The following is a 26,614-nucleotide window of genomic DNA, read 5'->3' on the forward strand; positions in this document are numbered from 1 at the left end:
TGAAGATCCCAAAAACAAGACCACATTTTCCTAGCACCATAGTTTTCCAGGTGAATCTATTTGTAAACTCAAACACTTTCTTGCTCCAACAATCTATTTGTAAGGGGTTTCTCTCCATTTTACAATTAGTTATTTGTAACAAGACTTACTAATTGCACCAATATGGAATAAAACAAAATGATAGCTCTAAACGTCCTATCTCAACTATCTTTGCAAAAATGTTATTTTTATGCTTATTTAGAAAAATGTCAGTAATTATCCAAAAAGTTCCGTGGTGCCTTATTAAAAACATGCAATATGAGTTCATTTGTTCAAAAGAAAATAAAATTTATTTTGTGCTGTTCATAAGAAAATAACAAAGAATCCCACTGAAGTTTAAAGTAACATAATAAATCTCAAATATATCTCTTGGCGTTTCTTAGATTAATCGTCTTCATGGTTTCACCAAGAAAGATCATCACAAGAGTTTTGTATGGGATTCAACATGATTTGTTTCTTGTGACGAAGATCAACACATATACTTCTAAATCATCTTAGGGGCAATGCAGAAGTAGCAACTTGTTGCCTATGGCGCTCATTTGAGCATGAAAATAAAAATGCAAAAGCACTACTAAACAAAGATTGTTGATTCATAGACTTATATTACTCTGTCAATCCTATATGGAATGAACTATGAAAACAAGTACAATTATTTTGTTTCAGTCTTATCGTTTTATCATTTATGTTATATTAACATGGCTCTAATAAGTGCAGTTAATTTCTTACATAAATCGGCTGTAGAGAACAAAAGACTACAAGTCTTGTAAAATGTAAACTTACTCATCTCTAGATCTAGAGATTATTACTCTTTCATTAGTGAATCATTACCAAGTCCTGGTGAATCTCTTGAGGTTTATATGTGTTTTTCTTTGCAAGGATGATATTTTATAATGTAAAATGTTCCACGATGATATGTTTTGTTAGATAGTTGACAGGAAAAATAATAGAGATATTATATGTAAATTAAAGCATTTCGATTACTGCTCTGTTTTCTCTCTACGCTGAGTTAAACTCATTATTAGTTATTTGTATAAGATTGAGATCACAACAAGTGCTTAGTTAGGATTAACAGATTCTATAGGTAGTTGCCCCTATCGTAACTTTATTCTTTGAGTTCAAATGAAGCTCCATACATAGAGTGTGTGAGGCCTCACACGACTAGTGAAACTTATTAAGAAAGAAATGACATTGAACACGAACGAACAGAACCTTTATATACATAAATGCACCCTTTGTTATCAAGAATAACACTACTATTGTACATGATGGAATCAAATAAAATACACAAAAGTTTTGTGCTTTATCATTTTAATCGAAAGATGCCATAAACGAGTTCCATTTATGATATTCCTAGACAAATCATTATGTTGTCTTCATATAGAACATGATTATTATATGCACACTGACTGGAATAGCTTTGATTTAAGAGTTCATTAAATAGGAAAACCAAAAAGGTAGAAGAAAACTAGTTAGGAGTAGTAATAAATAACCGACAATCATGCATAGTAGCTGGCTTATTATTAAGCTTCTCCAACACAGCATATATATATGTGGAACTTCATATATGCACACAACAAAATTCAGGCAAAAGCCACACCCATTTATAACCATAAAACGAAAATTTAGAGTCCATTACGTTTAGTTTTTGAACTACTTATTTGGGTTGATTGCGTACCATGTTTGAATGGCAGTCAACAAAAGAGCTATTATAGCAGCCGAAAGAGCAACCATAGTCCAGGGGCTTCTGAAATGGGTCTGATAGACTTGGGCCATCCAAATCGCACACTTTCTCTGGCAATGATTTTCCAGTTCTTCCATGACATCAAAATAATAGTCCTTGGGTGGCTTAAAGCATTCAGACCCCATTTCATTGAACAGATCGACCACATCTTTATCACAGCTGAGATGGTTCCAAAGTACTCTTGACGCCCTTAGCTCCTTAACATCTTCTTCTTTATCAATGAGAAAATCCATAAGTTTTACATATGAAGTAACGATATAAGAACCAACATCACCAAGACACATCTCGTAGGCAACAAGATTCATCAGCTTAGGTTTCGTCCATTCATCCACAGTGGAGGAAGTTTAAGATGCCCTTTGAAGTTAAAACATTTACTACTATAAGCTATATCAGCACCACTTGGCTTAAACTCTATCCCAGCTGATTTAAGCTCCTGTGCACTGCAAAAGTTCCTCTTTGTATAAAAAAAAGGAACTGGTATTGGGCGTGGGTGTGAGCATGATGAGCATATGCAAAAACATTCAAAAATTATGTCAGATTGCTTCTGTAAAGGATATTGAGTCTTGTGCCCATGTACCATTTTGCCCGTTGATTTGATTAACGAGTGGAGATGATGAAGAAGGTGAAGATTTTTATTTTCTTTATCAAAAATTATGTCAGATTGTTTTCTGATGTACCTGGAGGTTAGTGAGTCCTTCTTCATGATATTGTTGATGTGAAGGAAATAGACAATATCCTCTTTCAGTTTCGAAGATGTTTCCGTCGGCATACAGTGCAGCAACAGCACAATGACTCGGAATGGGATTTGGTTTTGAAGAAGGAACAAGTCCTCCTGGATCGATATTGCTTGCTTATTATCAATTCCAAACTCTTCTAGTTCATTTTGATAATAGCTTCGTATGAACTGTACTATAGCACACCCATCTAAGAAAAGAAACCTGGCCAGTACATCATCATCAATTGTACAATCATGTATCGAAGTTCTCATTTCCTTGATATGCTTCTTGCCAATTTAACCTTCAGGTCCCTCGTTGCGTGGAACTTTTCTACACATGATTCATATGTGTCCTTTGGGCGCTGGTCACCAGACTGGGTTTCATTCTTATGCTCATAATAAACAGGACCGATTGGCAACTCCTTTGGGTAACAGTACTGATCTACATAATTTCGATAATCTTTCTGCAAAATTTGTGGAAGCCAACCTATCTTAATGTCATTATCCCTCTCACCAGAGGAGCTGGGTTTAGTTACAGGTTCTCCCTCTTGAAGTTCTTTTAAAAACTCCTTATCTATATCTGACTTTGATACTTTGTCATCAACCTCAATGATAGTACAATCTTCACTGGTACCACGATGACCCTCCATCTTACCCGATAATCTACAACAAAATAAGAAATAATATGTAAATTACTACGTACAATGGTAATATATCAAATGTGTAGCTAATAACTGATTTTTCTTTCTAGCTTTAGACGGAACTTTTAATAGATTTTACACTGTATGTTTTTTTTACAGAAAAAAAATTAGTAACATGTGGTATCTTAAGAGAGTAAAATGTTATGAAAGAAGTCTTTGTGGTAACTGACAGAAAACCTAAGAAATCATGAAATGAAACTATAGAATAATAATTCAAAATCAAATAGCTAATCCATGGTTCAAATACTAAATTGCATAAAATTTAAGATTTTAATGAATACAGTTTGTAGATATTGAATTACATAATAAAAACATATAAAAAGGAGATATTTTCAGCTAAGGTACTAAATATTACTTTTTCTTGCCTTTGATCCACGTTTTTTAACTTTTACCACCAAAATAACAAAATTTTGGTATTTATCAGTAAGTAAACACAAAATTTGGATATTTTAACTGCAAATTTTTCTTATTTATATTTTAGGGTTCCAAATTTTCATAGAACACTTAGTTTCTATATTCTTCACCCAATAATGCAATAAAAGATAAACATATGCTCATGCATATACAATGATGCAATCCCAGCGTGTTTGTAATACAAAAATGGAAGTCATCATTTACAACTAAATGAAAATAGTCAAATTTGACACTACATCAATAATTAAAATAGGATATAAGAAAATAAATTTTAAAAAAAATAAATAAATTATTTAATTAAAATAGGATATTTATTTGAAATTTATGACATTAATATAAATTTAATAAAAATAATTAATAAATTCTATAAATAAAACTAAGCAAATATGCATATTGCACGTTGTTTGTATCTAGTATATATATAAATATTTGCCCATGCCATCATATTTAACAATACAAAATTACATTTCTTTCCTAAAATCATATTTATAAATACAAAAAAACACATTTATATTCAATCTAAATACACTGTCTAACGCAAACACAAAATCAAAAGTATCAAACAAACTGATTGATCCAACAAAACACAACTCAGAGCCACCAAAAGCTTATTCAATCTTCACCCTCAAATGTAAAGTTCAGATCTAATAAAAGGACGAAAACTTTTATCAGAAACAAGATTTCTCTTAATCACCATCACTCCATCAGACACACGAAAATGAACTTTTCAGATATTCAAAACAGATTAAACATAGGTATAGAATAAAAGGAGAGATGAAGACAAGTAGCGAAGACAGGTATTTGGCTCAAGTGTCATGCTTGCAACAATCAAATCCAGGGACAAAGACAAGTTTATGCTTGGCACTATCTTGGGAGGAGGTCGGATTGCTTGATATGCCCAAGCAAGAATGCCCACAAACAATAAAGCTAGTACTTCCTCAAGCAACCCTGAAAGATTTTGGCTTTAACTAAAATTGGAATAAAGCGACATAAACAAAGTTAAGTTTATGATTTTTTGACCAAAGTTATAATGAAAAATTAACCAAATCTGTCAAGTTCATGTATTGAAATAATGGACCTATTTAGAAATGGGCCAGAACTGTCAAGTTCATGCACACAAAAAAGAACACAAGAAGGGTTCAAATTCAAAGTGGGAAAATATTAAAACTTAAGTTTTGTTTAAATATTTAAGACACTGCATAAATCAAAGTCTTAAATAGAAATATTTACAACAGGAGCAAAGATTAAGACTTCAAAGTCAATTTATACACCCTTTTGCATAACCACTAACCAACTTTCTTAACTAATTGTAAAATTCAATATGAAATTGCTACTGCTCCAGAGAAAATTAGACATATTGGATGACTCAAAACACATATTAAAACAACAATTATTCTTAGTCTCGCGGTTTACCATTCAATGACTTCAACGTCAATTTGTGATCCAATACAACATTGCAAAAACAACAACTAACAGCAAAAGTGTTTTCCTAATTTTCATAAACAAGTTCTTATCATTTTCCTCCATTTGCAGTTCCTATTTTTCATAACTTTTAATAGTAATTTCTGTTCAAATTCAAATCAGAGCATTTGAAACCTCAACACAATAGAACATGTCATGTCAGTTTTCAGTACCAAAACAGTCTAAAGACTAATATAGCACCATTAAATTTCAATTTCCTCAAATGAATAAAAGGGAAAAAGATAAAAAGAAAAAAAAACCACCTGCAGGAAAGTGAAAAGAAGTGTTCTTGCTAGGTCAACAGAATAGAATCATTGAAACACATATCTAAAACTTATCTAAAAAAAGACAAAAGAGATCATATCAGTCCAGCCCCATGCCTCCTATGAATAAATCTGGATGCAAGTTGCAGATACGAAAAAGATAATACAGAATCTTACTAACAATATCCTAACAAGTCTATCCTAAAAGACTCAATTATTAATGAATCTAGAAAGAGATGTAGCCATAAGTTAAAACCAGCCAAAAAACTACCTGCCTAGTTATATTCCAAATTTTCTAATGAATCACCAAATACCAAACCCCAAACTCTTAATAACTAAGTCATATGTTGGGGGGAAAATAAAAAGAAATCATTACTAGTTCACAGCAAACTTTTGATGCTATTAGAAATTGGTTATTCATGAAGTAATAGTACCAAACTACATGAAATCAGAAAGTAAATGTACAGCTAAAAAAGCTGACTAAACAGAGTTTGGTGCAAACATGGAGGATATTAAATAAACAAAAAACATAATTTTTATTTCTCATATACGTACTCAAAAGATAGAAAACTCATCCATAAGCTTAATAACCTAAAAAACTAAAGCATCAAAGCTAATAAATATTGTTTGCTGCTGAAGTACTAGTGTAAAGCTACATGAAAACGGAATGTTAAAAAATACAGTAAAGGTGTCTAATTAGTGTACCTGAGAATGAGTGAAACAGCTGGTGGGTTTGAGGTATTTCTCAGAATAGAAGAGGCTCCTCCATTGATAGAGAAAAGGGGAACTTGGTACAAAGAGGAAGAGGCTCTAACGGTGACCTTCATTGCCAGAAGAAATGCAGATTAGAAAAAATGTATAAAATCACAGTTATCTCCTACTTCATGAAAATATCGAATAATATATGTCAAAAGAACTATAAAACACATACATATCATATTTTTACAGATCAAAATCATAAAATAAAATGGGTTGCAATTACCTTGCTCTGTTGCCGTCCATGGAGTTGAGGGCCGGTCTCGCAGGGGGGAGGAAGTAGAACTCCGGTTAGCGTGAGAAGAGGAATTTGCCGAAATGGATGGCCTTTATATATATATTTTTATTTATCATATTTTTTAAATCCGATAATGTGGCATTCATTAAGAGTAACTAGAAAACATGAAAAAAGATTCTCTCGTTTCCCTATCTCATTTCTTTCCCTCCAATGAATAATTGCGATAAGCTTTTTTTTGTTTTGTTTTTTTCTCCTGTTTAACCTGTTTCATTCCTCTTCCTTATCTTCTCAAAATTTGAACCACATTAATTAATTATATATTTGTTAAGAGTTAAGAAATTATGTATCCACTATTTTCTATTAAAAATATTATATTTTTTATTAAATCTCTACTTTTTTTTAATTTTAGTTATTATTATATATATTATTTTATTATCATATAATTATATAAAAATAGTGAGTAAGAAACAATTAATTAATGGGGTTTAAATTTTGAAGAGATAAAGAGAAGGAATTAAACATGGTAAATATGACAACTATTCATTGGAGGAACAGGAATGAGATTGGGAAATGGAATAGGCTATCTTATTTTTCAGAAAACATAGTCGCACTTCGCACAATTTTTTGTAATGTTTAAAAAATATATATTTTTAAATAATTTTTGAGAGATTGTGTGTAAAAGATTCATTTTAACCCTACACGTACAACATGCTCCTTATATTAATAAGTAATGGCGTCTTGACCATAATTTTTTTTCATAGTAATATTCATTATATAGCGAGCCTCTTATAGGTTTTCGAGAAATTATGAATAATTAAAGTGTCGAAAATAAAATTCAAATTACTTGTTGTACGTGTGTTTTTATTTAATATTAGTATTATTTTATGCTTTTTGTGTTGTTTTTTTGTTTATTATATAAATCTTTTAAGATTTTTATATTTTTAGGGTTAAAAATGTATATATCATGATATTTTGCACAATCATTCATTTTTTTAAATAAATATTTTTATTAATTTAATTAATAATATTTTTAATCAAATTAATATCATGTGTATACATGTTGGTATTTTTAATTGTTAAGATATTTTGGCTTTAAATTTGAAATATCAAAAAAATAAATCTTGAAGATAAATGTCAATTTATATATGATTCATTTATTATTATAATTATTAAAAAATGAGTTATTCTTAAATATTTTATTTAAAAAATCTATGTGACATTTTCCAATTTTGACATTGTCATTTAAAATATATCTCACGACAAACTTTATAGGTATTATTTATGTTTTTGCCAAATAAAATTGCTTCAATTGGCTTATCACATTATTGTGAAGGCAATGGGATGGTAAATTTAGATTTTTTATATTCTATTTACTTATAACTCTTCCGAAAATAGGAAGGATTATTGAGAAAGATTATAGGTTTTTGTGTCATATTTATATTCATATACAAAAAGATATATTTTTTTTTATAAAATATCTTTAATTTTAAAAAAGTCTACAAAAATATATATGAACATATTATTATAAATAAAAAATTATTATAAATATAAGATGGTTATATCAATTTTATTATTTTTTTCTATTTTTTATTCATTTTAAATAATAATAGTAATTAAATAAAATATAAATATATTAGAACTCACAATAGCTTCCACACCATTGGAGATGGTGGAAAATCTTTCGATTAATGATGCTACAAAATCTATTTGAAGATTTATCGATTAACTTATACTTCCTAATTTGTTAAAACTTTGATGTCTCTTTTTGCCAACCACCTCCAACAATCTCAATATCATCCACACAATATAAACATTCGATAATATCTAAAACATGATAGAAAAATAAGATGAAGATGTTAGAATATGAAGATCAATAATTTAAAATAAAAACTTTAAAAATTAACAAACATTAATAATTAAATAAATACTCGAGAGGATTGTGTTATCATTGGCACGTAAATCAATCAAATTTGGAGATATGAATTATAATTCATTGAAATTTGAAATTGAAAGAATTTAGAGAGAAGAAGAGAAAAAAATAAAAAAATTACAGTAAAGAAAAATATGAGAATAATAAAAAATGTTTAGAATATTTATCTATTTTTAAATAATAATATCTTATAAATATCTTATTTAAATTTAAGAAATTACATTTATTATTATAGATATTACCTTAATATATATAACAAAACCTAAATACGAGAAACCCATTGTGGTCCTCCTCTTTCACGTCTCTTGTTCTCCGTTGACGAGACTAGAGCGTCAACCATTTTCTATTTTGCCGACGATGAGTTCCGACCATCCTCAACAGCACAACTTATTTATTGGTATTTATTTTATTTTACTTATTTCTATAATAGTTTCACTTTCACTCGTTCACTTTCTATCTTAATTTATTTATTTTAAAGAAAATATAATAGAATCAATGGAGGAATCAACTGCATTTAGTCAGCCTTCATCAAATCAAATCAAATTAAGAAGTAACATTATGATTATAAGTTTAATGAATTAGAATGATTTTGATTTTGACTTTGTTGATGTACAAATTAAAAAAAAATTGAAAATACTATAATTTTAAGTTTATTTTCATTGTTAGATTTCATTACTATTCAGAAAAATTATGAGTTCTAACTTGAAAATTAAACTAAGAGACCATATGTACCCCATAGATTCGACTAGTGTAATTGAGGGTCACTCGGTATAATTTTCTTGTTAATGTTAAAATACACTAAGCGACCTTCTATGACTCTATGGATTGCTTAGGGTCGCTTAGTTCAATCTTCTTCTTAATGTTGAGCTGATCATCACCAACTTTTTCTTCTATATATGAAAATGTATGTAGAGATATGTGTTTACATATATTTGCGAATGGAATATTAAGGTGTGTGATGGTGATCTTTGACAGGATGATTGTTGATGGAGTTTGCCGATATGGGTAGAATTTTGGGTCTATTATGTTTGTTCGTCAAAATGCTTTGATCATTTCATATATATAAATGTAACTTTTTTTTCATGGTGGGGTTTAATTCTTGTTTCAGGAAATATCCAACATTGTAGTTCAAGGTTTCTTACACGTTTGTTATAAATTTGGTTATTTTGGGTATCTTTTCCTAGAAATTAAGTTGATAATAATCTTGTTGTCAATATGTTTGTTTGATATTTTTTCAGTCGGTTATTGTGTTTTAAGCAAAATAAAGTACTATAAAAGCTACAATTTCTAATGAGATTATCACCCATGTTGTAGTGTTTTATGTTTTGATTAACATCCTTTACATCTGCAATGTACCTATATGCTTTATTAAAATTTGCTTCATTGCTGTATGAGACTTCGATATCACAGTTTGTTTGGTTCTCATTGTTTAAGGAAATAATATACAGAGAAATTTTATTTCATTGAGTTATTCACATTATGATGGAGATTCAAAATATCATATAACTAATATTATTTTTGACATTGAAAAATAGCACTAACATGAATTAGTCACACAACCATATGTTCTTACTGTAATTTGATTTGGCCACTTATTCTTTTCTTTTTGGCAACATATATATTTTTGGCATGGAGGTTTCTTTTAAAAAATCAAATTGGTGGAAATTGTTTGTTTTTGTTGCCATGTCCTTCGTTGGTTACTGCTCTCATGTGTATATATTGTTGGGAATGCTAAAATTTTGAAAGGGATACCAAATTCCAGGCAGTATTGGGAGGCTAATAGTTAATTTTTGGGGACTAAAGGATTGTAAATTGCTATCTAAAATTTTCAGTTACTAGCTTTTGTTCTCTAGATGAATTCTCTCGAATATCAAGCGAGAATTCATCTAGAGAAATTTCATCAAACAGCTTAGATGCAATTGTATGCTGTGATTCTCTACCAAGAATCCTAACCATGAGTTCAATAACCTGGCTATTAAGTTTCACTTTCGCAGGCCACAAATTCGATAAAACCCATTCAAACAACAAAAGGGATCTTTCCCAATTCCCAGAAAGGTCCAAAGCTTTCAACAGACTAATCAAATCAACCTCAACCAACTCAACCTTTACAGAATCAAAATAACCATTCAAATCATCCAAAGGCAACTCTACAATCGAATTAAACAGCATCTTACCCTTTGTTGTGAGAAACTCAAGGAACCCAGTTTCCAAACGACCTTCTTCTTCGTCCTCCTCCAGCTGAGAGACTAAAACCGATGTGGGATTTTCGTAACCGCTATTTTCAAGCTGTTTCTGAGTAGAATCAACCGAAAGTTTAAGAGAACGCAAATGGGCATTGCTGAAATGATGTGGCTTCACAGGTTTAACAGTGTGAGGAGTTTTTGGAGACGAAGAAAGGTGTAGAAGGTGTTGGAGGAGAGAATCAATGGGGAATGAGGATGGAGATGGGGATTGAGTAGGAGGAGGTGGTGGAGGTGGAGGTTGGGCTGTTGTTGGATTGAGCTTCCATGGCGGGAAGTTTGGTTGGGTTGGTTTATTTGAAGGGGTGGGATATACAGGTCTTGAGGGGAAGAGGGAACCCTCCATTGATGATGATAGTGTTCAAAGCTTTGGTTATGGGAAGAGTGAGAAGTGGAAAATGTGAGAATGAAAGAAAGGTTGCATTTTGATGAGAGTGAGATAGAGATGATTGGTGTTGATTCAAGATCGAATTTTGGATAGAAAGATTGGTTTTTTATTTTCTTTAGAGAAGAGACAAGAGTATATTAAATGGTAGTTTTATTAATACTAAAAATTTGGTAATAAGCATATAATATACATATTTCAAAGTGAAATGATTTTATTAATTTTTATTTTTTTATTTACTTTTTTTGGTTTGATATTGAATGGAGATAGGTGGTTTAAGTAAGTACTTCTTAAGTTAAACTAATACAAAATTTATTTTTATATTTAATTTAATAAAAAAATGTAAAATTAATAGTTAAGAAAAAGAAAAGGTGAAACTAGGACTTATTCCAAAGAGCTACAATAGCTATTTTTAAAAAATGAGCTTCCAAATGAGTGAGTTAAATTTGAATTATTTTATACATTTTTTTACTATAATGAATAGTATCAGTCTATATGTAGAGAATTATTCATTAAGTTAAAATTATTTTATTTTATTTCTTTCTTTATTAATTATATTTTATTTTATTTTGTTTATTTTTCTTTCATATTTTAGTATTTTAATTAATAAAAAAATAATATTTAAATGATGTAGAGAAGATATAAAAAAGAAATAGAAAAATTAATGTATGGTGTAATGTAAATATTTGATGTAAAATAAAAAAAGTAAAATTTTAGTGCTATATTTGAAAAAATAAAGTAGAATATTTATTGTTAGTGCTCTTAAGTTGGAGTTGATCTTGGTATTTACATGTTTTTTAATTAATTTTTAGTCAAAAGTGAATTTGTTTATAAATTGAAATCGAAGAATTTTATTTCAATTAAAATTATAGTAACTAATTCAACTAAAAAATAGTAACAAAAATTTTGTACCGAAAGAAAAAAAAAATAATGAAAATGGAAAGGAAAAAAAAACTAAGGTATGCTTAGTCTGCAATGAATATTATCACAAAATCTTTGCTCTTATTGTTTTTTTAATATATATATATATACGTACCTTTAATTTTGGTTAGACACAAATTTATACCATTTTAAAGAGAAATACCACTTTTGACCATTAAGTTTACTAAAATACACTTACAAAATTTAGGGGAAAAAACCATGGACTTAGCGCTTTTGTTAAGAGAGATTTCGACTCTCTGATTATTGTATTTCTTCTCATATGCCCCATTTTTTTTTCTTAACACGGCACTGTTTTGATATATATATATATACATACACGAAGGATTTACATGGGAAAATTTTCTAAACTTTGATAAATAAGACATTTTTTTATGTGCATTTTATATGGTATTTTATGTTTTTTTACTTTTTTTTATGGGTTTTGTTTTTTGTTATTTCCCTAATAATTTATTAGTTTTATCATATTTAATTATATAAGATTATTTTGGCTAATTTTAAATTTTTGTGAGGGTATTTCAGTAATTGTAGATATTATTCTTTATTAATTTTTTTGTTAAGACTTTGAAAAACATTTTTTTTCTTCTTTTCTTTAATCAAAACAATTTTGATTTTTTAATAATGTACTATTATCAAAATATCAGTTAAATTGTAACTGGTTACTTAGTGAGATTTGGAAAAAAAAAATTGATATGAAAAAAATAAACTAAATTGATCGTGAAGATAACTGATTACAATTAAGTTTGAAAAAAAATATATAAGAAAGAAAACTAGTTGTGATGGTAACCAGTTACTTAGCCAGATGTGAAAACAAATAGGATCAAAACAAAAAAAAAATCTAAAATGATCATAATCGTAACTAGTTACAACTAAGTTTGAAAAAAAAAATCAGATCTGAAAAAAAATTACGATGGTAACTAGTTACTTATCTAGACCTGGAGAGAAAATCAGATCTATATAAAATGAAATGACAATGATACCCTTAAAGGTTGAATACTAGTTATTGTCATTGGTTGTATTGATTTTAGGATATAGAATAGATATGCTCTCTAAGTATTATGATTAACATGAACGCAAACCAAACATTTGTATTATTATTTGGATGAATTAATCAAGTAATTAATATGGCATTTTTTTTTCTTATCCTAGTTTCTTACCAGAAATTAAAAAGAAAAATTCTCTATCTTATTGTAATGCACATCATCTCTTTATTTTTAGTTTTATTTTTCATTCAAGTAAAGTATTGTTATTGAAAACAAAAAAGAGGAATATATTGCAATGGGAAGAAATGTATGTCCAAACCATAAATTAATTTTGTAATTGTATTTGAGTTATACATTTTCTTGTCTTATTTAAGAAACAACCATTTTTATCATCATTTGGGAAACTTTATAAGTGTATAGAGAAAAATAAAACCAAAAAAAAAAAAGTTAAGGTGAGTTTTTGTAAAGTTGACTAAAATTCATTTAAACACAAACTTACATAATAACGAGCTACAATAACAAACAACATACATTTAAACAAAATGAAACACAATATACTAAAAATGTAAACTAATGTCTTCTCTCAATTCCAACATTTTGAAGAGCCCTCCTTTGCTTTGATCTTTTTGCCAAAAGATGCCATTGTTCTCCTTTCACTGTTTTGACAAGCCCATCAATGATTTTATCTGAAAGGAACATGTATCCCACCGAAATTCCAATAACCATTCCACTTCCAAATCCCATTAACACAATTTTCCAATCAAATCCATTCACATGCTCCTCATTGTCTTCTTGCTGAACTTGGGGTGTGGTGTTCTCGTTGCATGATTCTGAAATTGGAAACCCACATAAGCCAAAATTCTCTTTGTATGAATCGTTTGTGAATGTATCAAATTGTCGACTGCGAGGTATAAGCCCCTCCAATTGGTTCACAGAAAGATTTAAAATTTGGAGTTGATTTAGATTTGCTGCCAGTTGTCATGGAATCTTCCCAACAAGCTCATTCGAGGAGAGATCTAACCATTCCTGATTGGTCAAATTTCCCAAGGAAGGTGGAATATTGCCAGATATCTTGTTATGTGAAAAATTGAGCCCTTTGAGTGAGTTGAGCTTGCCAAGCAATTCTGGGATCTCTCCTGTGAAGTTATTTCTTGAGAAGTCAATGACTATAAGCATGGTTTGGATTTTCTCTAACTCAGCATAATATCCTTTTTTTGTCAATGAACTGATTTCATAATATCGAAGTTCTTCTACAGATGGCACTTCCATGTATCTCAAGTAATTTGAAGTAGCATTCATCATTCCCACAAAACTCTTAAAGTATTTTTGGGGCAAATGACCAGTGAATTCATTGCCAGAGAGATCCATAATTTTCAAATTTTGAAAGGGATGTCTCACCTTGGGATTGCATATTGGACCTTGAAATCTATTAGATCTCAGGATAAGAACTTGGAGATTCGGAAGAGATTCCAACCACCAGGGAAATGATCCATTTATCTTGTTGTTTCCAATATCCAAAAATTCCAACCATTTATAATTGAGCAAAGACTTTGGTAAGGACCCTTCCAACTGATTTTCATTGAGATTCAAAACCTGTAGGAAGTTTCCCTTTGAAAAATGTGAAGGAATGATGCCATGAAGCTTATTCTTGTGCAAATCTAGCACAGAGAGACTTGAATTTCCTAAGCATGGAGGAATGTTCCCACTCAAATTGTTATTTGACAAATCAAGGACTTCAAGCAAACTGAGATTGCAAATCAAATGTGATATTTCCCCATCCAATGAATTGTTTGAGATTGAAAAAAAATTTGTATAAGGTGGTGGGATTGGAAGATGACCTTGAAGTCGGTTGGAGCGGAGGTTAATGAATGCTAGATTATTCCATGGAATCTGATCTATTTGCGTTAAAGAGTTGTGAGAAATATCTAGGAATTCCAATGAATCCTTACCCACATTCCACATCCATTTGGGAACACTGCCTTCAATTTGATTGTTGGAGAGATCCAAGTTTCTTAAATTTTCTAAGCTTCTTAAGGAGTACGGGAACTCACTTATTCCGCATGAAGACAAATATAAATCAGAAAGAGTATTGGGCAAAGTATCATTATTATTACTATTAGATACCAATGATAAGCTATTATTAGAAAGATCAAGATATTGGAGATTTTTTAACTTTGAAAATTGATCAAATTGAACGACACCACTCAAGTTATTTGAGGAGAGTTCCAAATCCGTGAGATTGACTTGCTGAAAAATTGATCTTGGGAAAGAGCCTTGTAAGTTATTAGAATCTAAAGAAAGATACTCCAAAGAATTATGTTGGAATTCCTGAATGCTACCACTGAATTTGTTGGAACTTAGATCTAAATATTGTAAAGATGGAAGGGAATATAACCAAGATGGTATTGTCCCATTAAGCCCATTATTATAAGATAAATCTAGAGATTTTAAATTCAATGGAGGAGAACCCACTAATTGATGTTTTGAAGAGACACACGAAAATGAATTTTTTGTTGAGTTACTACAAATTTCTGGAATTGGGCCTACGAAATTATTCCCTAAAAGATCCAAATAGGTTAGTTGTTGTAGATTTAAAATGGAGGACCATGGGATATAACCACCAATATCACTAAAAGAAAGGTCTAAGGAAGTGATTTGTGTGCAGTTGTCAAGCAATGTGGGAGAAAGTTTTAAGAAATTGTAACTCCTTAGAGACAAAATATGTAAATACTTAAACTTTCTACAAAGATGAGGTAGATCTATCACGACTCCAGATTCAGAAAGATTCAATACTTTAAGTGGGCTGCTCCAATTATATTGTGGAAAAGAACCATTGAGATTTGGGTTGTAACTCAAATCAAGTTGTTGAAGGTTTGGCAAACTGAGAACATTTTCTGGAAGTTTCCCCTGCAAATGACTCCTACTAAGATCAAGAGATGTCAAAGAAGTTGACAGATTCATAAATGAATCAGGTGAAGTAGAAGACATATTCACATCCCTAAGAAACAATTCTTTGAGATTTGTTAGGTTTGCTAGAGTTCTTTTCCAGCTAGATGTCTCTAGTTTCAAATCATAATTCTTACTCAAGTCAAGTGTAACCAAGTTGGACAAGTGAGACAATTGGAGAGGGGCATGGCCAGTGAAACCAGAGTAAGAAAGGTCAAGGTGAACCATATTTGAGAACTTACCAAATTGAGATGAAATTTTGGATCCATAAAAAAGATTGTTAGAGAGAATAAGAGATTGGAGATGAGCAAGAGAGAAAAGAGTGTTGTTGGAGTGAAGAATGCCTTGAAGGCCACTGCATGTAAGGTCAAGACGGATGACATGAGCTGTGACCTCATCACATGTGACTCCACTCCATCTGCAGCAATCCATGTTTTTGTTCCATGAAATTGTATTATTAGGATTAATTCCATAATACTTCATCCAGAACAATGTATTGTTATAGAGGGTGAAAGAGTTTCTAAAGTGGAGCAAAGCAGAGCTTTCATGGGGATGGCACAATGGAGGTGGAGAAGGAGAAGACAAAGAAGTAACAAAGAAGAAAAAGAAGAGAATGATGAGAGAGTAGAGCCATGAAAACAGACCCATCATTTTCACCCAAATCAACTATAATGGAAGAGAAGCAGAGAGTAAAATACTAATGTTGGATGAGTTGTATGCTATATATTGGCTCATCATCCATATATATATATATATATATATGTATAGGCACTCAACCCTTTTAACGGGCTGAAGTTTTCTATGGAAAAAGAGTTAATTAGTTAAAATAATAAAACACAGGAATCGAAGTTTACTTGACTTAATTTAAGAGGTATTTATGCTACACAATTATAAAATTGTAACAAATTTCTCTTTAAAACAATCCCATACTATTTAATTTATTAAATAATAACTCACAAAAAATTCATATAATTCAACAATCTAATGCTATATATTTCACTTTCTAAACATGACCTATCACAATAATAATACAAAAAATAGACAGAAAAAGAATCTCAACTTCAATACAATTTCAAAAAAAAAAAACCTTAACTTCAATAATAATAATAGGTCACCTCAACTTGTGTTTTGGGTTGGTCCTATACTTATAGTGTGTGTGGTATAGAATAAAAGTAATAAATAATTGAAGAATTATTCCAAGTCAACAAATTTTCTACAATTCACAATTCTATTTCAACAAGTGAGAATGTGTATGATTCAGGCCATTAACTTATGTTTTGGGTTGGAAATCTTGTAATTTTATCTTCGTTATATATATATATATAAATATATATATACTAATTATCTCGAATCCAAGTATTACAATCTTTTAAAATATATATAGATGAGTTAAATTACTCATCTATTTTAGCTAGCTCACTATATTTTCAACTCCACATGTAATTAAGGTTTACTTCTCTTTCAAATATTTTTTATTATTATTTTAGTCATTTTTATTCTCTCTTTCTAAATTAATTAGTTGTTTATTTTTTATCTTATTTTTCTATTATTTTAATTAATAAAGATATTTAAAAATATAATATTTAAATAATTTAAAGAAAAAATATAAAGAAACTGATATATAATATAATGTAAAAATTTGAGGTAAAATATAAAAGTAAATTTTAGTAATGTAATTTAAAAGATATAATAAATCACTATTAGGAGTGCTCGTACTTTAAGATTACTACACTTATTTTGCCACATCAGTAGTTTATAGAACTTTATTGTTATTTTTGTTTAATTAAGACAGAACTCATTTTTTGCTACATTAATAGTTTCATTTTTCGCTACATTAATAGTATATGAATTTTGAATGAAATCTAATTAAATCTATCTAATTGTGAGGAGTTAACATGGGAAGCTTTTCAATGGTAATATAAATTATAAACTTAAAATAATATATCTCGTAATTGTAATAATAGAAAGTAGCTCAAACAAAATTTCTCTATAAAAGAAGACTTTTTTTATTTAACAAACTTTTTCTTCATTTCACAATTAATTACCTATAAGGACTATCTGCACAATAAGAAATAAACAAAATTATAATGATAAAATAGATAAAAGAAGAAATCTCAAAGTCTTTCAAGTAAAATAAATAAAATCGAAATCTTGGTGCTATTTTGGTTTTAGCTTTGTCTTGTGCCAATTTTAATTTAGTTTTATCTTTGTGTCAACTTATTTTTTATTTTGTCTTGTGTCAATATTTATTTGACTTTGTTATGTTTTTAGTATTTTTTAAAAAGAATTGATGTTATAAGTTTAGTGACTATTTATGGTTTGATTTTTTTGTTATATTTTTTTTACTTATAATCTCGGTTGAAAGAGTTTGTTGGTTTTTTTTATTTAACTTGTATAAGAAAGTTTACCTTTAATCTTATTTGTCTTCTATGTGGTCTATAAGCCAATTTTTTGATCGATTGTGCTTTTCTAGAAGGACATTTATTTTATGGGACTCAAGTGATTGATTGTGTCAAGTGGAAGCTCTTGCCTTATTAGAGAGACTTTTTTGGGACTCAAGTTTCTCGGCTTTTTACATATTTATGTTTTTGTTTTCTCAACTGTGTAATTATTTTGTCTAATTTTCTTGGGATAATTCTCTCTTTTGTTGGTTGCTTTATTAAAAAGTAGCTAATAAATTTGTTTATATGTCTTTTGGCTAGATAATAAGCTAATTGGATGGAAATGATACACCCATTTAGTTTGTTCTCTGCAATTCTATCTATGGTGATTTAATTACTTTTTTTTAAAAAAAAATAAGTGTAAAAACTTGAATAAGAATGGATGACCTTGCAATGTACTTATTAGACACTATGGACCTCATTATTAAACATCTCAAAGTCTTCTATGTAAAACAAAAGTATACATAACATAACTACTTTAATAATTGATCTTCTAAACTTTTTTTTTGGGGTTTGGAAATCTGGATTCATCCTATCTTCTATGCTAGACTTTTTAACACATTTATTGATTGTATAAATATTGCTATGGTCTGAGACGTGACTTGCATTAAGGACTTTGATGTATAGTTTTTTCTTTCCAAACTTGGCTGTATGAAGTTTTGTTAGCTGAATTTTCTTAGTTTGCGATAGTTACTTTCACTTTATCCATCGATCTCACTGTTTACTTTATCAAAATTATTTGAATGGATTTTTTTTTACCTCTAATTAGCACTTTTTTATTAAATAAAAATCGAATGAGAAATAGGGTTGTCATCATTTTAATTTGTGCATGTTCTTGTTAAGTAAATATTGATTTATATATAAAATTTGGAGTAAACATGTTAAAATTTGGCAGTCACATAGAATAATAGATTAACAAAAAAAATTATAAAATTACCTTTGAAGTAAGTTCTTTACTTTTTGCTGTAGCTATTGATTTTCCAGTTGGTTAAACACTTTGTTTAATAATATTTTTGAATTTTTACATAAACTTTTACTTTCCAGTTCCATTGCAATGACATATATATATATAGATAAGTTCTTTGTTTTCTGTTTTTTTAAATGAATTTATATATATAAAAAAAAAGCATGAATTGTTTTCAAAAAGTTTCTTACCATTGATATTTTGATATCATGATCACTTCAATTAGTAATCACTATTCTTCATAACTATTTTTTGCTGAAAGAATTTGGTTAGCTTTTTTATTTTTATTTTATTTTAGTGTGTTATAAAGAAACTTATTACAAGCATAATTATTAAGGATTGAATTTGCTTATGCTACATCTAACGAAGTATTTGCTTAAAAAAGGTGACTCTTTTGGCATAATATGCACAACTATTACTTGGCTTTTCAACATTTACTTTTTGGATACTTTGAATTTTCATTCCATAATAATTAGTTATTAATTTGTCAAAGTCTTTTCAAGTAAAACAAAATAATTATCATTGTCGATTGGGACATAACAATATGACTTGATCATATCATCAATTATATGAATCTTGTAAGCTTATATTTTGGGTTGGCAAATTCTTGTGTATGAATGCTAATTTGGATGAGTATTATACGGTGTAGAAGTAATGAAATTGACCTCAATGGTATACCATTATTATATCAATATATATATATATATATACACTCATGAATTAAAATTGTTCGTGCTGAGTCAACTGAGTGAGTTGCTCAGGCAAATCATGTTTTCTTGAAATATTGCCTATTTTGTGATTGTCTTTGATTTTATATAAACAATTTGATAGCTGTGAAGTTTCTTGATTAGTTCTTGAAAATGTATATTTAATGTTCTTAAGTGTTAAAATAATTAAGTTTTAATCAATATTTTTATGAAATTAATGTAATATATTTTATTATTGAAAATTGTTATACCCAGATTTCGAGCCATAGTAAATATGACCTCGAAAGCTGAGTTCGCAACAAATGGTCTCGTGAGGATTAGAGTGATCTAGGATTGTAAGTCGAGCCTGCAAAGTATGATGTATGATCTCGAGTGCGGTGATCTCAAAATGACCTCGATCTCGAAAGGTAGCTCCGAGAACACCTTCATCGTCAGGAACTTCGGAGCATGGTTCTTGAGCTCGATATCCCATCTCGAAAGAAACGTTAGCTCGGGAGATGTCAGTGGCTCGCACAATGACATGAGACCAGAAATGCTGGAGCCTTGAAGATACGCTATAACCATCTACAAGTATAATAACTATGAGGTGTAGCCCTCATTAATTGATGTAAATCCCCAAGAATTGTGGGATATTATTTAATTCAGTTATACGCCCCCTGATCTTTGGGGGACGTTTCCTTTAATATCTGATTATTGGCATTTAAAGCCATTTATTTTTATTCACAAAAGAGTAACTACCCAAAATATGTGGGATAATATTCTGCATCATTCTCTATAAATAGAGAAGGCATGCACCATTGTAAAGAAAAAAAAAGATTCTGATCCTGGAGAGAAAACTGTGGAGAATTCTTGCTAAAGAATTAATCTTGAGGTTAATAACAGAGACTCGTGGACTAGGCAGATTTAACTGCTGAACCACGTAAAAAACCGTGTGTTTGATTCGTTTGTTTCTTTTGGCCATTGTCTTTAATTGTTTACGTGCTCTCTTCTTTTATCTGTTGGCGAAAAACGGCGTCAACAAAAATATTTGATTTGATTTGAATTTATGTTTATTTTGCATAAATAATAGTGCATTGTGGCAAATATAAAGAAAGAAATAAAGACGCAAGCTTTGAAAGAGAAATTGGCATTTTTGAAAATTAAAAGCCCACAGAAAAATGACATTTTTAGGGAAAGAAGGCTAAAAAAATAGAAGTGACATTATTACAATGGATCCCCTTATTCATATTTAAGGCTAGTTGAGTTGTTTTAATATTTAATGCTTTTGAAATTTCTTTTTTAACTTTTTTTTTTTTAAAAAAAAAAGCTCTTAAATGATTTAGTGGCGTATTTTTAAAATTACATATTTTCTATCAAAACTAAATCAATATATGTTTTTGTTGGTTACGGTTCTTTTAAAAGTTTTAAATGTAATTTTTTTCCCTTATTGGGATAGTATTTTTGTTTACCTCTTTGATATGCATGAAAATGAAATATAAATCTTTCCAAAAAAAGAAAAAGAAATATAAAAAAAATTCATTAAATAAAAAAGAAAACAAATTTTTTTAATGTAAATGGTGATTAGTTACTTACTCATATCACGAGAACCTCTTGTTATGAATAAAACGATATAAATTGTTATATTATTTTATATAATATAACGTTAGATTAAACAATATGACAAAATGTGATTTTTCGTACAAATATGATTTGTCACACCTTGTAACATAATATTGAGAATTACAAAATTAGACATATATGTGTGTCCAAGTGTAATATATTTGGAGTTAAAAAATCAGTTAAAAGTTTGTAATTCTAAAATATTACCCAATGATGTGTAGATTAGGAGTTACACATTTTGTTTGAATTTCACAAAGCCATAAGGTGATATGGTTGTTGAAGATATGATTCTAACTTTCACTATGTGTTGGAGGTTACAAAATCAAGTGAAAAAGAGTTTGAGACATTTTTGAAAAAGTGGAAAATTTGGGAGGTTGAAATAGCACGCTGGCTGTGGCCACCAGCATCCCAGACCGCGGCCTGAGAGTCGGGGACTAGTGGCCGTGGTCGTGAATGTCCCTGGGCGTAGCTGGGTGTGCTGACAGCCAAATCCCAATTTTCTGTTTTTCAATTTTGAACAGTTTTAACATCTCAAGTAACTCTCAAATCTTTATTTTAATTTCATAAACATAAAACTAAACATTGGTAACAACTAAGGGGTTGGTGGAATTTGAAATTCAAAGGATATCTCAAAACTCTATAAATAGGAGCATAATGCTCACTTGCATGACACACCGTTTTCTATCCACAAAGGACTCAGCCAGTTTTTAATTTTTTTTATTCATGTGTGTTATTATAGAAAATTATTACAAATATAATTAATAAGAATTGAATTTGCTTACACTACTTCAAACCTAACAATTTTATAATTTATGCTAGAAATGATAAGGCTCATCCAATGAAGTATTTACTTCAAATGGCCACTCTTTTTGGCATAATATGCACACATCTATTACTTAGCTCTTTCAACATTTACTTTTTGGCTTTGAATTTCCATTCCATATTAATTAGTTATGAATTTGTCAATGTCTTTTCAAGTAAAACAAAAGTATTATCATTGTCCATCGGGACATAACAATATGACTTGATCATTATCATCAATTATATGAATCTTCTAACCTTATATTTTGGGTTGGAAAATTCTTGTGTTTGAATGCTAATTTGGACGAGTATTATGTGGTGTATAAGTAATGAAACTACCTCCACATACATTTTAAATGTCTAAAAGACTTTCTAAAGTTAGTTTCATGGTGCACCATTGTTGCATATAGATATATATGTATATATATACATATATATCTCCTATATAATAAGTGTGTAGATAACGAAAATTCTTGTTTTTAACGGTTTTTTATATTTTTCCGTTAACTTTAACAGAATATTATTATATTTAACAAAATATTCTTATATTTAATGGTAGATTGTAAACATAACTTAAATTTAAATAAAATTAATTAAATAAATCAAAATATGATCTTTTTTTTAGATATTTTACAATAATGATTATTTAAAAATAATAAAAAAATATTTTATAACTTAAATAAAATTTAATTAAACTTAAACTTAATATTATATTAAACATATAAACTTAAACTAGAACAAATATAAACTTACATACAAATAAATAAATTAATTAATTGAAAAAGGATATTTTAAACATATTTTATAATAATTTAAATAATTAAATTATATTTATCTAAAAATAATAAAGACATACATAATTTTATTTTATCTTATAAATTTGTTTAATAAGATTTTTGAATTTTGACTTAAAATTTTACTTTCTAGTTCCATTGCAAGCAAAAATATATATATAGATAAGTTCTTTGGTTTTTTGGTTTTTTTAAATAAATATATATATATATATATAGGATATTTCTTTGGTGCGGGCGTACGGAACGCCCGCACCCCTACTGTTTTATTTTATTTTTTTAAATCAACATCACTTCATAGTTATTTTAAGATTTATATATATATATTACTTAGTTTTTTTTGTCAGATTTATATGTATATCTACTGTGGAGCCGTCGTTTTTTTTTTTTTTTTAAAGTTACAATACCCTCTTTATCACTTACTTTTCTCAAAATCTCTTTTTTCACTCCACCTATCCCTATTCTACTCTACTCGACTTTACTCTCTCATATTACACTTAATAAATCCAAAAAATCAAGTGTCTTTATTTTATATATATTTCCCTAAAATTAATTATAAGGTGATTTGTCCAAATTTGAAAACACAAACATATATTATATTATCATGTATGTTTATGTGCTAATTTTTTTTTTTAATTATGAAAAATTTAATAATAATTGGGACAAAGAGAGTACATACTTTTGCATGTAATATTGGAGATAAAAGAAATACTTCAAAAGTTATTCTTTGAGTGCAAATTTTTACTCTATGTTTTGAAGTTTTGAATTATATATATGCCATAAAAATTAATTAAATTAAAATTTAGATTTAACTTTTACATATATATGCCGCTTAGCTAAGGCTTTGTTTTTTTTTTTTTTTAAAAAAAGCTGTCGTAATAGCTATATCTAAGTAATAGGTATTTATAAAAGAAAAAAATAAAATCTGGACAAAATAAGTTGAAATAATGTGTCATCAAAATAAGTTATTTTTAAATTGCAAAACATATGAAGTTTTACACAATTGACTAATTAGTCAAGAGGTGCTGAAGATAAAATTTAATCATTTTAGCGATGGGTCTCATTTTAATATAAAATATCAAAATATATACATTTGAATACAATTTTAAATCCATTAAAAAAATACAATTTTAAATATATATTCAATTATTAATGTAAATTTTGTTGAAATTTCATGATTTTGTTGTTAAGAGAATAAGAGTCTGTTTGACATTGTTTTCTATTTTTTGTTTACAAAATTGTGTTCTCAGAAATGAGAACAGAAAACTGTTTTTGTAGTTTTGAAAAAATAAGAGGTGTTTGGGTAATGTTTTCTAAAAACAATTTTTTAGTTTTATTTTTTTTAAATCTTAAATAAAAAAAATTAACAAATATATTTATAAAAATAAAAATATTTTAAAAGTTTATAATAAATAATAAGATAAAATAATTTAAATGGTGCGGGCGTACAAAACACTCGCACCCCTACGGTTTTATAATTTTTTTTTTTAAAATCCTTCAAATAGTTTTTTCATTTAAGACTATAGATATATTAGGTTTTTCAGTAACTTTTTGTCAGTAATTTTTTTTAAAATATTTCAAATTGGCAACTTTTTCATTTAATATTATACATATATATTTTAAAATTCTATAGCTGTCAGTGACAACGTTTTTCTTTTGAATAATTTTTATTTTGTTTTTTTATTTCTAATTACAATTTGGAAATCTACAACTAACTAAAAGTTAAAAAAAAATTGAAAAATACATTGCATTACAAAAATACATAGTTTTTCAATAAAAATACAGAGTGGCAAAAGTGTAAATATAGAATAATAAAATCACAAATAAAAGCAGTAAAATATAATTTTTTGTGATCAACGTTTACAAACTTGTAAATATCTATTACAAAATTATAAATATCTGTTACATATTTGTAAATAATATTTACAAAAATTAGTTATATAATTGTAGATTTTTTTTTAAGATAAAACTTCCAAACAAATTCGTAGCTAAATTTTTTATTTTTGTAACAATAGTTTACCAATATAGTTTTACAACTAAGAAATATATTTTTGTAACTAACATTTACGAAAATATTTTAAAGTTAAAAAATCATAAACAAAAAATATATAATAATATTATACTTTTCCATATTGTTACAATATTGTACTAAAAAATTACAGGAACCATCAAATTTATGCAATACAACTTAAGAATATAAATTTAAGATATTTATTATTTATAAAATAATTTATTGAGTATGTATATTTATATGAAAAATGCGGTTACAGATGGATGAAATATAATATTTTTTTAAACAAATTTTATATTTTTGTAACAACAATTTACAAAACTAATTTCACAACTAAAAAATTTATTTTTGTAACTCACATTTACATAACTATTTATAAATTTATTTATCATGATTATTACAAAGATTTACAAAGCTAATTTTTTAACTTTAAAATATATTTTTGTAACAAAACTTGAAACTTGGACTAGAATATGGTTTTGGTTTAACATTGAGTGCTGAGATTTGACTAGCTATGATTTAAAATATATATATATAATATTTTTATAAAGAATAATAATATTGTGATTATCTTTAACTGTATATTGTAACTAGTGGTGCGGTTGGTGCGGTTTTTCTCTAATTTTTTGGACCGTACCGCATATGCAGTTTGAATAATTTTCCAAATCGCAACCTGCACCGCATTGACCTCAAACCGCATGAGTGTGGACTTTTTAATTAACTGAAGTCTTTGATGAGGAGGTCCAGTCCAACTAGGTTAATATAAGCTAAGTCTCATCCCTAACTCTATATATATGAATAGTCTCATCGCTATTCTGTAGTCTGATAATCTGATCCTAGGGAGGAATGCTTAATTGGTTAGTATTGCACTAACAATTCACGTTTTCTCTATAGGTGAATCATGTATGTTTTTTGTATTCTTTAAATTTTTATAGTGTTCTAAATTGTATGCAAAATTATTAATAAGATGTTGTATGAATATCTAACAGATCAAAGAATGTATGGTGGGAGAAAACAGATGAAAAGATAAGGTTTTTCTCTCAATTCTAAAAAAGAAATATTAAAAAAATTACATAAATATTTTATAATAATTTTGAAATAAAATTTTGAATCCATTAACTCCCTATAGTCTAAATTTCCATTCTTCCAACCAAACATAGCCTGAATGTCAACTAATTTAGCTCATTCAACATGAATGGTCTCTTATGAGAATTACAAAGAAAAGGCTATATCTCACTCGATATAACTCTTATTTGGATGATTCAACACGTTTTGGAAAGCTTAGAAAAATATCTACAACTTCTATTTCTCAAAGAATTTTCAAGATATGGCTGGAACAGTCCTAAAATCGCTTGTGAAGTTTCAATGCGTCTTGGCCTCCTAACCCACCATCTTTCATATTGTGGCTCACACAAAGAGAAGGAGACAAGTAGAGGTCTATGCTATTTGGTAGGATACTCAAGAACACACTTTTAAATCTCAACACATGAGAGAGTCTTCTTCTCACAATTCAAAGCTAACAAAGTTCTCTATTTTTCTCTATTGGCAA

General features: G+C 28.4%; 2 protein-coding genes and 1 long non-coding RNA gene across 4 annotated transcripts; all 3 read right to left on the reverse strand.

The window, feature by feature from the left end:
• Positions 1-1,525: 1,525 nt before the first annotated feature.
• LOC133783183 (uncharacterized) lies at positions 1,526-6,468 on the reverse strand. Of its 2 annotated transcripts, none has more exons than XR_009870797.1 (3): positions 6,317-6,468; positions 6,040-6,155; positions 1,526-3,158 (listed from the first exon to the last, which is right to left on the reverse strand). It is a non-coding gene; the product is annotated as an uncharacterized LOC133783183 (long non-coding RNA). The 2 variants fall into 2 exon arrangements; XR_009870798.1 differs by lacking the exon at positions 6,317-6,468 and adding an exon at positions 6,266-6,292.
• Positions 6,469-8,041: 1,573 nt separating this feature from the next.
• Positions 8,042-11,000, reverse strand: LOC133783182 (pentatricopeptide repeat-containing protein At2g18940, chloroplastic-like). The gene is made up of 2 exons (XM_062222730.1): positions 10,433-11,000; positions 8,042-8,152 (listed from the first exon to the last, which is right to left on the reverse strand). The coding sequence occupies exons 1-2, from the start codon at positions 10,842-10,844 to the stop codon at positions 8,073-8,075; spliced, it is 492 nt and encodes a 163-aa protein (XP_062078714.1). The 5' UTR covers positions 10,845-11,000; the 3' UTR covers positions 8,042-8,072.
• Positions 11,001-13,375: 2,375 nt separating this feature from the next.
• Positions 13,376-16,399, reverse strand: LOC133786003 (receptor-like protein 6). The gene is made up of 2 exons (XM_062225214.1): positions 13,827-16,399; positions 13,376-13,706 (listed from the first exon to the last, which is right to left on the reverse strand). Exons 1-2 carry the CDS (start codon positions 16,397-16,399, stop codon positions 13,376-13,378), a joined length of 2,904 nt encoding a protein of 967 aa, XP_062081198.1.
• Between the last annotated feature and the right edge of the window lie 10,215 nt (positions 16,400-26,614).

Source organism: Humulus lupulus, chromosome 6 (genome assembly GCF_963169125.1).
Source record: "Humulus lupulus chromosome 6, drHumLupu1.1, whole genome shotgun sequence".
Classification (NCBI taxonomy): Eukaryota; Viridiplantae; Streptophyta; class Magnoliopsida; order Rosales; family Cannabaceae; genus Humulus; species Humulus lupulus.

Coding starts and splice junctions, on each gene's coding strand:
- LOC133783182 (XM_062222730.1), bottom strand. CDS start 10,844: ATGGAGGGTTCCCTCTTCCCCTCAAGACCTGTATATCCCACCCCTTCA. Junction 8,153..10,432: donor TGAGTTTCTCACAACAAAGG/GTAAGATGCTGT, acceptor ATCATGTTTTAG/ATATTATCGAATGTTTATAT.
- LOC133786003 (XM_062225214.1), bottom strand. CDS start 16,399: ATGGGTCTGTTTTCATGGCTCTACTCTCTCATCATTCTCTTCTTTTTC. Junction 13,707..13,826: donor AATTTGACCAATCAGGAATG/GTTAGATCTCTC, acceptor TATACCTCGCAG/TCGACAATTTGATACATTCA.